General features: G+C 42.1%; 1 protein-coding gene across 1 annotated transcript; it reads right to left on the bottom strand.

Annotated features, from left to right (window-relative positions):
• Window positions 1–12,070, bottom strand: wnt5a (wingless-type MMTV integration site family, member 5a). The gene is made up of 5 exons (XM_029436243.1): window positions 11,076–12,070; window positions 7,978–8,127; window positions 5,644–5,891; window positions 2,575–2,867; window positions 1–1,968 (listed from the first exon to the last, which is right to left on the bottom strand). The coding sequence occupies exons 2-5, from the start codon at window positions 8,112–8,114 to the stop codon at window positions 1,510–1,512; spliced, it is 1,137 nt and encodes a 378-aa protein (XP_029292103.1). The 5' UTR covers window positions 8,115–8,127; window positions 11,076–12,070; the 3' UTR covers window positions 1–1,509.
• Window positions 12,071–13,508: the final 1,438 nt, after the last annotated feature.

Here is a 13,508-nt window from a genome sequence, read left to right as displayed (position 1 = left end):
TTCTGGTTTTACATTTGATATTTATTGAAACAAAGAAGAGCATTGAGCCAATTTGTAAAAAGTAACAAAATATCAGCTATAACACATTACGTTTAACAAACCTCAAATTCATGGAGAAGCTTATAAATATACATATCTGGATTGGTAGAAATAGTCTGTCTATTGATAATCATCACAGGGATAGTGAGCAGTTAACTGAGTGGTAATGGAAATCTGTGGTGATGATGATAAATCTGAACATCTGTGATATATATTTATATACGTGTGTGTGTAACAGTAAAGCTGAACATGAGTGAGAAGAAAGAATTTGTGTGTTGAAACAATAAGGTGCATTTCCCTTTACAAAAACAGTGAAGAGCCGCATTAGTGAGAACACAATTTTTAAAAAGTGACCTTAAAAAAACTTGAGGTTGTCTGACTAAATATTGATCTATGATGGAGAAGATTCTTTTCTGTTTTAAGCTTCGAGGAGGATCTGGTTAAAGAAAATAAATACAGTTTACTGATTGGTTGGATAGACATACTATATACAAAGAGCATGGAATATTTCACCACTGTAACCACAACATTACCCATATATATTCAAACCATATTAAGTATTGTAGAATAATGTTAAATGGATAATCTGAATTAATATGGAAAAGAATGTAGGCTATAATATTGATATATTTGCTGATGCACTGTAGTAATAAAACAACAACAGCTGAACAGACACGCACAGACAGGTTTAAGCCTCTGTATCAAAGTGCATAATGGTGGAGGGCTTGTTGCAGCACCTGGGGAACTCTAAGGCTTCTGGGACAGCTTAATAAATGGCCCAATCCCCAAAACACCCTCTTAATGTACCCATTGTACTCCAAGGACTCGCACGAACCAACAGTGTTCCTTACTCTACATGTGGTGAGAGGGGATGAGTAGACTTCCGATAGGATGTGAAGACTGGTTTGGGACTGGGCCCATGAAAACACACCCCTACACTACAGCACACAGGCGTTCTCCTCTCAACACAGTCATTCTCAAACAAAGCAGGACCTCTTCGTCAACTATGACACAAATATCAAACACTATTCTTCTTAGGAAATTGGAAGCACAGTCCAATTTCACAATCAGTGTCACCCATCTGACAAGAAAAATGGTATTTTCTGATATTTATAAATAGTGGGGGGGGGGGGGGGTCGAGTGGGGGGAGAGTCCCAGCCAGTTTTAGGCACATGAATGGGTTCAAATCAGCTGGTGATGACTGGGCCAAAATAAAACATAACAATCTCAAAATAAATATTTCACGATACTCTGTTTCTGAAGACATAAGATTTTTTTTTTTGGAAAAAAAGAGTCAGTCTTTTTGCAATGGCATAATTGTTTAACTCTATAAATATAATTTATATAGTTTCTTTCTTCCATTCTCTCTCTCTCTCTGTGTGTTCAACTCCTTTGCTCCTCTGCTCACGAATACACTCCGATGTATGCCCATCGTCTGCAAGCAAACACCCACAGGCGACGCTCCTCTTCTCACTTGCAGACGAATTGGTCTACGATTTTGGTGCAGCGCTTACACTTGACGTAGCAGCACCAGTGGAACTTGCAGTGGCAGCGCTCCACTATCTGCGCCTTGTACTGGTCGTAACCGCGGCCGCAGCACATCAGCTCACACCCATCCATGCCCTCCGAGGTCTTGTTGCAAAGGCGCCCCACTGTGCCTAGGGAGCCCGTGCTTTGGTTCTTCAGGCAGTAGTCTGGACTGGACTCTATGTACACCAGGTCGTGGCTTGTGGGAGCGTTGAACTTGCTGTGCATCTGCACCAGCTTTCCACGCGAGTTGAGCTTCATGGATGCAGCGCTGTCGTACTTTTCCTTCAGTGCGTCGCCCACCTTGCGGAAGTCAGCCAGCTGCAGCCAGCAAGTCTTCAGGCTGCAGGAGCCTGATACACCGTGGCACTTGCAGGACACGTTGGCAAGATCCGACACCGTCTGAGAGTGGGGAGGAGGGTGAGGGAAGAGAAATAAATGGATTAACAAAGTGAAGAACTTGCAAAGCCACTCATTTTCATGTGGCAAATTGTAGAAAAATGTCCCAGCGACACATGCTTCATATTTCTAATTTGACCTGTCTGTATAAATGTTTGCACAATGTGCTGCTCATGATCTCATAAGGCATCACTTTGGACCGACCGAATCATCCTGTCCATGTCTCCAATAGTGCATTGAATAATACGTTGTCCACTCATTTGTTCTACTTGAAAGAGAACAGCCTGGCAACAGATATCTGGCATTGTGTTTCCTTTGAGGTGGTTTCAAGATGTTTGGAAAGGAAAAGAAACCCCAGAGCTGCCTCCAATGACTCCATCTCCCCACAGATCAAAGCCTCAGGAGGGGAGAGCTGACAGAGCTGTTACACAGATGATCAGCGGAGACCTATCTGATTGACCTGGATTGTCTCACTTCCAACTCCTCTTACTCTTCCTATCTCTGGTTGGTCTCATTCCAGGGCCTGCAGATTATATCTCTCTGCTTGCATGTTATCTGATGACATTTTAACATCTTTGTGTGCGAGTGCATATAATCCCAGTGTCTTACCCTCCTTCCAGCCTCGTTATTGTGTATATTCATCATCAGCCGGGCGCTCTCATACGAGCCTTTGGGGTAGCTCTTCTCCCTCTCACGTGCGTCCACAAACTCCTTGGAGAACCTGTAGCCGTAGTTGAGGTTGTCTCCGCAGCCGCCCCACAGCCAGTCTCGCGGCAGGTCCTTGGGACGAGCCGCACGGCTGCACCCACAGCTGGAGAGCTCCCCCTCTCTGCAGGCACGGCTCACCGCGTTCACCACCCCTGCCGCGCTGATGGCATAAGTGAATGCCGTTTCTCTGCTGCCTGCAGACACACAAACAGGAACATCATGTCACAGTTGACACAACAAGAAACAGAGTAATTGAGAAATGCACGTTTTCCATTTGGCAAACCCATCCTCATCTCCCGTTTTTCATGTATATTTATTTTACACTCAATGTGTGTCACTATCATTTTTGCTTTAAGAATTTGAACAGTGTTATGAGAAGTGATGTCCTATGACAGCATTGACCATACATTTAAGATTACAGAGCACTTCAGCCAACGGTGGAATCTGGTTTGCTGTTATTGGGCTTCAGCCAGAGAGAAGAGAGCGCCCTCCAGTGACAGAGATGCTTCTTAACAAGCAGCTGCCATTTCACCCAAATTGAAAGTGACAACCGTTCTTTTACTTTATCTGTCATGACTGACGGATCCTGGAGCCATTGCTCATGAACTCCCACTGTTTCTACCCTCAACATTTCCTCTATAGTCTATAGGGACAAGATTCTTAAAAAAAGCAAACAAACACATAAGCAGTTTTTGCCATCACCAATTCATTACTACTTCTGTACAAAGCCAGATAGTGGAAGAGAAAACCAAGATGAATGTATAAGCGACTAAAGAAAAGAAACAGCAGACCAAACTATGAGGCTGCGTCTTGACATTGAAGACGGGGGCTCCTACAAAATAAAAATGCACAGCTCATATACCTGCTGGGCCAAAGAGAGTGCGCTATAATGACAATAACAGATGGACAGAACGGGAGATGAGGGAGGAGAAAGAAAAGACGACCGAAGAGATAAGTCAAGAAAAAGACATTGAAGAAAAAAAGCAAGCAAAATGGAAAATGAGACACGTGCATGCACTTAATATCACAAAAAAGGTGGAAAAAGACAAGGACAGAGAAGAGAAAAGATGAATAGAGACACCTTGTGGAACGTCTGAAAGATGTTCAGGTGAGAAAGTCTAGGTGATCAGAGAGTGCGGGATTTATTAGTCTAGTACAATTTTTAATCCAGCACGAGGATATTGGCCTGAGTGGACCTGTGGACAGACAAACTGTCGTCTTCCACACCACTGCCCCCCTTCTCCCGTACCCCACCCTGGAGCTAGCCAAGCCAGGCAGGGGAGAGGGTCTGAACCCAACCATGTAAGCACCCCCTGGAGCTCAGCTTTAAATCACCAGCAGTGTCCTACGCCAGCAGATAGACAGACAGTAAGACAGGCTTTCATATAGACAGCCATAGAGGGGAGGACATGTTTACTTGGCCCAGAGTGGGCTGAGATGGGAGAAATGTCGGGGAGGGAGAAGAGGAATGGGAGAACGGCTGCTGATGAGGTTTCTATGAAGACTGATCTGTGGAGAGGGAGTCAGCAGCGCCAGAGATACAAACAGGCCGAATCACCAAGAGTAGCGTAAAACGCATATGTGCACACACAATCTCGTGTAGGGTAAGCTGACAAAGTACCTCTAGTGGTATCTATCCAGGCCGACAGTTTCAGTTTAACGTGCTGAGATTTTGAGGTATCCAGCTCTTGACATTTTCCCCACCGCCCCAGTACAAAAACAATGGCTACTCGGGATGAATCTACAGAGCTCGGTGTGAGCAGTTTTCAGTGGAACTACTTTCTGACTAAAAATAGTCACCAAGAAAAGTGTTGACAGTGTGTTCTGTGGATTATCCAGAGTAATGGGAACGTTATTACTGGAAAGACAAGCTGCTGAGCACATTAAAAAAGGTTATTCTTAAAGCTGTGAGCACCACAAAATGGAAATCCAGTCAACATTTATTCCATTAATTGCATTGAGTTGGGAGTTGGGAGCAGAAGTCTCAGCGATAGACATCATAATCTGAACAAATGCTTGTGATCTACCTACAATAAGAAATATGGGGTTTTTGTTTTATTAAAAATAATTTGGGGTGAACTTAACCTTTAAAGAGTACCAACATGAACACATTTCCGACCCCTCTGCATGTGTTACTTTAAAAAGAATTTGAATGATTTCCAAAATATAAGCAACACAAGAGCTGACATTTGCTATTTTTGAGCCAATCCTGCTGTAACTCTGCTATGATCACAACACCGACATTGTATAGCTTCATTATAATTCAGCTGGAGAGTTACGATCAATAAATGATAAACCACCTTTACATTAGCCCCTGAGGGGAAGGCTCACATCCAAAGACAACTAAAACAAACCATGTTAAATGACAGGAACCAAGAGTGGGGATTATAAAGCTCTTGAACTTTCTATACAGTAAGAGATCCGAGCACACTGTATGTACGTGCACATATATACACACACACACACACACACACAGACAGTTTAATCTCTGACTAGGTGATGTATTGGTGCATACACTCACTGCACTCCCATTACTTGTAAATACAGGGCAGCTACAGTCCAACTCCACAGTGTGTGCATCTGTGTGTGTGTGTGTGTGTGTGTGTGTGTGTGTGTGTTAAACTAGATTAGATTGTCCTCCATTCATCAGGGGAAAAGCAGATTCTCTGCCTCCCTCTTGCTCCATGTCGGGAGCTGGTTTAGCAGGCCAAAGCCACATGTGATTTATCCAGCAACCTCACCCACCAACTATTCCTTCCACACAGCTGCTGAGAATCAACAGCCCCATACATTTCTCTCACAAGAGGGTCAGTGAATCAGAGAGAGGGAGAACGAAGAAAGGAAAGGTACAGATTGTATAGATTCTAAATAACACCAGCGAATATGTTGCGCATGCATGTTGGTATGTGTAAACATGCGCGTGTCTCGAAGAATATATGTTCTTTTATACATCCTTTGCCCATGTCTTACCTATTTGCATGACCCGTCCGAAAACAGAGGAGTTGTCCACCGTGCTGCAGTTCCAGCGCCGATGTCTGAACTGGTACTGGCACTCTCTGATGCCTGTCTTGGCACCTTCACCGATGTACTGCATGTGGTCCTGGTAGAGCTGGCACAGCTTCTTCTGGCCCTGCGACAGGCCCACCAGCTGGCTGCACAGAGGCTGGGCACCGATGATGTAGGCCTCCGGGATCAGTAAAGGGTTCATGGCCAAAGACCTGGATGAGGGGGCACACATAACGCAGTTGTTTTCACTCATGTGTGAATGTATGCAGGTTTTGAGGCCAAATTCACAACCAACAGCTCATTTCACTCGATTAGTTTCTCCCACTTATGGGTGAAGCTATGTCAATCGGTGAAATGAGGTGCAGTTATTTATTAAATGGAGTAAAACCCTATGCACTCTTAATGACACTGGACCGGCCAAGAACATACAATAAATGGAAGCATACATAAGTGAGAAAAAGATGAGTCAGGGAGGGAAAAGGGCAAACAAGGATGAACATGTTAAGTAAAAGTAGAGGATAGCGTAAAATAAAGAGTACATGAAGTTAAAGGGGCGAAGCAAAGAAAATCTGACACAAAAATACCGTTTTAGTATTCAGTGTCTTAAAGCAGAAGTGGCCAACCTTTTTTTTTTTTTTTTTTACTTGTAACCCTTTATTGCCTAACAATGCCCGTCAGTGATCCCTCTTTCTTTCTTTGCATATTATCTATTATATTATGCCCATGAGTTCAACCGAAGAGTGATGCTCTTTCATTTAAAAAGTTTTTTGCATTTTTGCAAAACAATATGGATACCTTTTCATTTCATCTAACAGTTCCATTCAATTTTGAGAGAAAAATAAATACAAATGGACTGGGAGGGAGGGGGGAGAGAGAGAGAAAAAAGAGAAAGAGAAAGAGAGAAAGAAAGAGGGACAGAGAAAGAGAGAAGGAGAGAGAGACATTAGTACGAGCATCTGGTTCCAGGCCACAGGACAATTAGAGCAGCCCATCCCTGAGCCCTAAGAGAAAGACAATTAGCCCCCAGTGTAACCTGATCGACTGGGGAAAGTCAGCAGCGATAGAACAGACTGAATACACACAACATATACACAGACATACACACATAAACACATGGACGAAGAAAAACAAAATCAACGTACACACAGACATGCAGACTGACGCTGTCTCACACACACACACACACACAGTCAGTAGGCCCGCTGCTCCAAAACTCTAAATCATTCACACCTGTGTGTCCTCTCAAAGAGGAAACTGAAAGACACACGCAGTCTGTGCTAAAAACTCAGCTTTCCAGAGGGTCTGTGGTGACGAGTCCTACGCTGGTAAATCCAACGCATTATTAGAATTTTACTTGTAGTTGCCTATTGAGATGAGCCCATTAAAAAATGTTTTGTATGATTAGGCCATCACCGCCTGATGTCACCACTTGCTTTGATCTACCCATTGGAGGCAAGGAAAAGTCTCACTCTGAACGTGTGGGTTTACTGTAAATGCTCCATGTTCTTTACAAGAACTTAAGAAGAATGTACAAGAATTTAAGTTGGGATACACAATTATACACAATCAGACAAAAAGACAGAAACAGCCACAGGATGTAAAGAGTTGTGATTTGCTTTAAGTGGTGCATCTACGGCTACTGGTAAACTGCATCTTCCCCTATCAGAAGTACTCTCTGTGTTTAGGTGCAGCATGCTCAAATATAGACTTTTCTAATGGCAGTAGGACGTAAGTTCTACACACGTACACGCAGTCACACACGGTTTCCGTGTTTGCACATATTTGGACGCCAACTCATAAACCACAGCATTGTATGTTTTCTATAATATTCATAATTTTGGTTTGGCAAAATGCAAAGAAAGAAAATAAGGGAGAAAAAAGGTCCTTCCTGAAAAGCTAATGTGCTACAGTCAGCATGTTGTGTTATTTCATATGTGGTGCAACTGAATCTGAGGCTTACTTAGCAAACACGCACACACACTCTCACACACAGGCCTGAAATTGACTCTGAAACTAAGTAAATGATGAATATAAACACTCAGAAAATGTTTTTCAAAAATAGATCAACATTACCTTAAATCTTGACTTTTTTCACATCTTAAAAAAATAATAATCTTAAAACTATTTTCAAGCTCTGCTAGCCCATTCACAAATGTGAGTCCTCTATGAATGTAAAGAGAAGAAATTTCCATTTAAAGCTGACAATCTCTACTGGTCGTGACACAAGTAAACACACCATGCACAAACTTAGGACGCACACAAAAATACTGTACATATGGAAAGAAAATTAATGCATACCACCATGAGTTGGCCTCCACCACCACCTGCATGAGGAGGGTGAGGAGTGTGAGGGCAAAGACACAGTGTCTGGAGTCCAACAAGCTGCCAAAGGGCCAGCAAACTGGCCGACACACACAGCCCAGCCCCAGGTTCATACTGCCGTTTGATCTGAGGGAGGACAGAGAAAAAAAAAAAAATGATGCTCGTCAGTCTGCCTGCTTGTCTGGATATTTGTCTTACAACACAGATTTATGGGGTGTCAAAATGTATGAAGAGAATGCAGGAACAATTATTTCAGCTCTATGTCTTCATATCTAAAATTCTAGCTTTAACATGCAAACAGCATTGTGGTGATGTGTGTTTGTAGCCCTGTAACCATCAGTGCTTGCACAGCAGAGCAGTCATTTGGCAGCATGTCTGAGTGTGAATCACATAAGACTGATAGACGTGCAGCCGGAGAAGACACAATAGCCATGAAACCCCAGATAGACACATTCCTGACAGTTCGCTTTACTCGGAGAAAGAGACATACAAAAGCAGAGACAGACAGACAGACAGACAGAGGCCTAGTCGGATAGACTTTGTGTGTCTGCCCTATTCACTGTTCAATGGTCAAATAAATTGTCTCAACTTTAACCATCAATTATGAAAGCATTTTTAAAGCAAAGATGGTGCTTGGAATATAACATCATTTTGTTTTTATTCTATTCTGGTTCATTTTCATCTAGGCCTGACTGCATTTGTTCCTAGTGACAAGGTTACATTTTGTCCAATTATGTAAATAAGAAACATCCTTTGGATATAATAATATTAAATTAGTTATACAGATTCGTTAATTAAGAACATTTCAGGACATTAACAGTATTTTTTTTTTACAAGACTTGTAAATTAAAAAGACATTTGTGTTTTGTTCTCCATCTCAGGAACATTGATGCATATGGCTATTAAATATGTAATTTAACAAATACCGTTCATGTTGGTGTATAATTGTATTGCAATTAATGTTCATATTTATTAATTGACTGTGGATTGGACAGAAAGGAGCCACGTCAGCGGAGAATGGCCTGGGCCTAGTTATACTGTGCAGCCTTTTCCATAACGAAAACTACAAGGAATTAAAAAAGGAAAACATGTCAATTATCTGTAGGCAACTGCGTGGCTTTGGTGATATAGTTTGGCTGCTATGCGGACAGAAAATGAGGTTCAAATAATTAGCCCTACATTTGCAAGTTAAACTGATGTGCCAGCCTTCCAGTTGGGCCGTGTGTGAATTTTGGGACACAGAGCAGCTCTAATTTGTCACGCTGCCTTATTTTCCAGGGTTGAGTCGTGGAGACCTGGGCCTGCCTAATACTCATTAAACACGAGGGTTACGAGTTCACCATCACTCACCCAGCGCGTGCTCGCGCGCACATATATATATTTATATACACACGCGCACACATAAGCATGTGCTTTCAGTTTGTGCGCTGCTTCAGTTATAGTTGGTGAGGTTATGTTTCTTGCAGTTCTTCCACATAAATTAAAGCAATAATCTACAGAGGGCGCCGGGTTTCCACTGATTTTAAAACAACTAATTGCAGTTGTTACGGCCAGGAAGCGGATTTTAAAATATATTTTAATTTATGGATAATTGACTTCTACAATTAAATATTATTTTTGTGCCAAGCAAGAACACTTCCAACAGCTGGGGTGACACACCAGTTTCATTCTGCCGATTCATATTTAAATTACCACAGGTGCCTGCAATTATCTGACATTTCACAACAGCGTCTCAGCCAATCAGATTAGAGAACGGTAATAGTTCGATTTAAAAGAGACACGAGGATTTTGTTTTTAATTCATATTTCGTTTAACTGCTTTGATTCAATTTATTTAGGCTATATTGAAAGCTATACATAACTTTATCATTGCTTTTTAAAAACGTAATTCTTACATCCTTGTATTGGCATCACTATAAAATGCGTAAATCCTGCGCTTCGTGACCCCGGGAAACGATTCAACCAGAGTCAAATATTAATTGAGACTTCACTGGATGATTGACGACTACGTCGCTACTTTCTGTGGGGAAAAGTGGCATCAAATTTGACAAATTTCCGGAAGAGAGAATTTAGAAAACCGTCGTCAGGAAGAGAATACATCGGGCGCTACTGTTGCAATGGATCATTTAAGAGGCTATTTTAAGAGCCATGTGGGACTAAATGGGTGTACATTAAAGCAGAGTGTTAAAGTTTTAATGAGCAAAGTGTTCTTGAATTGTTTCACCATTTTAGGCAAAATTGGAAATGAGTCTTTTCTTTTCTCATTCTGACAGGAACCTTTGGCCAAACTATCAAAACAATATCACCATTAATTAATATATATTATTTGAGTAATTGTAGCAACAAATTATTATGAAAATGTAAGGGAAAAAGCATTAGGGTGCTATGAGTGTCAAATTAAGACAATTCATAATCTGGCTATTTCTAAATGACTATTTACAGTATGGTCTGCATCTTTAAGTATTTGTATGTTATGCATGGTGACAATGAATGAGGTTTTTGGAGAGTATTTGTGTGTGGAAAAAAATGTAATCGATAGGGCATTTTAATAGCCTAAAAAGTAGCATTTTTCTAAACTGTATGGCACCGTAATTTACTGAGTTGTGAGTGAAATATTATCCACTCGCATTTAATAGCGCAACAATGATGAGTCTCTTTTCCTGCCTGTCCTGTTGTTTAAAAAACCAGGAGAGGGAGCCAGGTACAAGGATTTGATGAGCAGAAGCAGCACAAAGAACATTGCCTGACTTTAAATGGGGACCGTTAACAATGGAAATCGAAAAGAGACTATTTCTTCGCATTTAATTTCACATTTCACATTTTAAAACACAAGTTATGGTACATTTTTTCGCTGAATTCATTATTTGACCAGCTGGACACTGACATATGGGCCACAGTCAATGCAGTGAGGGGATAGCATGTTTCACACATCACATCTGTCAAAAACTTTAGTCCACATCAAAGAACCAATATTAGTCCAAAAAGGTGCTGCTGAAACACACATTTCCCACTTTATAAGATAAACTGCGGCTGCATGGAAAAGTGAATGAACCAGGAGACGTATAGGCTACTCACCAGGGAGCACAGCACGTTAGAAGTTGTAATCCACTTTCTGAAGACGATATCAAACCAATAATCCCAGAGCAGGCCAGGTGGATTTGAGATTTCCTTTTCCGCTGCAGTGAAGACAAGTCTCGTTGTTTATCCGGATTTCTTGGAAAGTTCTTGCTTGGCCGAGGTGAAGAAAGCGGAACGCTAAAGCTAAAATAGTTCTTCAGGTTTGGTGTTTTGGTAAACACGGACGCCCAACAATCAGTGAATGCGCTCCGTGCGCCAAACAGTTTAGAGGGCTTGTAGGAAGCAGCGGGATATATAAAATGTCCAAAGACAGTAAGTAAATGACCAGTTCCTTTAACGAATCGGTGCGTAACTTTGCGGTAATTATAAACAAATAAAACCCATCTACGGCAAACCCAAAGTGCCACTGGCGGAAACGTCGGATGTAGGCTACTTTGTCGATTTCTAAAAGAAAGCGGCCTAATTTTATAGTCCCTATCCGAGTAAAAACTGTTCCCGATTATAGCTATGAGTATGTCAAACCAAAAACATGAAAAGTCTTGTTATGAACATTAAATCCAGCCGCTCACACGCTCAGGTCATAGCGAGTTTTACCTGCGGAAAGATCCACACGGTGATCCTCGCCACAAACGACTTGTCAATTTACCTTCCATTCTGTGCAAAAAACGACTTTGACAATTCCTCAGCTCGATTTAAAAGTCTTCACATGCAAAAAAGTAAGTCATCCGCCTCACAAAAAAAACAAAAAACAGATGCCACAATTAATCGGCTCCAGACTGTATGCTCCAAAAAACTTTCCGCGCGGACTATCTCCAAACAGTGCGGCTTGGCGAGCGCGCACGGTGCCAGGGGGAGGAAAAGAGCACAGCGTGTGAACAACAGCGGCTTTACTGAGGCTCCGAGTCTGTCGTCCTTCCACACCGTATGTGTGTGTCTGTTGCAGTGCAGAAAAGTATCACCGACTATCCCTCCCTCTCTTCTTTCTCTCTCTCTCTCTCTCTCTCTCTCTCTCTCTCTCTCTCTCTCTCTCTCTCTCTCTCTCTCTCTCTCTCTCTCTCTCTCACCTGCTTCAGTCGCCTCCTCTCACAAACTAGCATACTGCTGCATGGATGCGCAGCGCAAAACCTTCAGATGGCGCATGCGCTTCACATTTCTCGTCAAATGCCTTTTTTCTTCTTCCAGTCACCAACTTTCAAGAAGCAAGGAATTTGAGTGTAGGTACAATTGTGGAGAGAGAGAGGAGCGCGCGCGCGAGAGAGAAGGGCGGAACAGGCTGTAACAAAACAAGCGTCTCTATTACCTAAAATAAACTTATAAAGCACCCGAGGCTATTACCCTATCCATACCAGAGCAGAGTTAGGATTTTCACTGGCAGCAGCTCGAGTTACCACTCAGTAAAATCAAGACAAGCAGGTCCATATCGTGTGCTTATACAGGCTGCTCTCATCACCTGAAGGCCTGTGAGCATTACGGTCATTACGATAATTATTATTTTATGGTACATTATCTCAAAACATGCTGCAGGAATCCGTGGGCTTACAGTTCGATATGTTTCAAGGAACCCGGTGATGAGTGTCAGAGGGCAAAGTGTTTAATAGTTTCACGTGTGTCACTGTAGATTTCTGTCCGTCCACGCTGAAGGCATTCAAGGGTGAAAGTCGTGTTATTTTGTATTGCATTGGACAGAATTTCATCTGGATTGGGGAAATAGAGATATAATAACAGTCAGTAAAAGAAGTAAAACAATGCTAAAATTAATGGAAAGGGGCTGTCACCTGAATATCTGACCTTAATGCCCAAATAAGGACTCGCCTCAGGTGATACAGGGAGGAGAAGGAGAGGGGAAAATAAATCCATTCAGACATTTTTATGATACTGATGTTGTTGTAGCCTTAGTCAAGTGCAGTCAATCTCATAGGTCTGCTGCAGGCCTAATTTAAAATCAGTATGAGTCCATATTTAAATGAAGGGAAAACTTCATTCTAAGCACCTCAAGTGAGTCTGTAATACATAAATAAAAGATCAGTGATGAAAAACAACCACATAGCTGATTCCGGCCCCTAAAATGTTTTAAGATAACTCCTAATGCTTTTGTGAGAGCCATCATTTTGTCAAATTTCTTCTCCTTTAGGAATGTAATCCTTCATGTGACTGAATACCTGTGGCAGAATTGAGTGTAAAGTGCCTGCAAATCTTGCAAGAGTTCTATTCCCAGATAATGTTACCGTGGTGGATGCTGGAGGCTGCGACTGCGTCAAAGAGCACTTAAAACATGCTCAGCCACATTTCTGATCCCTCACCATGCCTCACTACCCGTCCCTCCTCCATCCCCCCATGTTCCCCTAGGAAGAAAACTGGGCAACATCTGGCTGAGTTTATGAGAGAGAGAGAGAGAGAGAGAGAGAGAGAGAGAGAGAGAGAGAGAGAGAG

This window comes from Cottoperca gobio, chromosome 7 (assembly GCF_900634415.1).
Source record: "Cottoperca gobio chromosome 7, fCotGob3.1, whole genome shotgun sequence".
Classification (NCBI taxonomy): Eukaryota; Metazoa; Chordata; class Actinopteri; order Perciformes; family Bovichtidae; genus Cottoperca; species Cottoperca gobio.
This window is presented reverse-complemented; position numbering and strand designations above follow the sequence as displayed.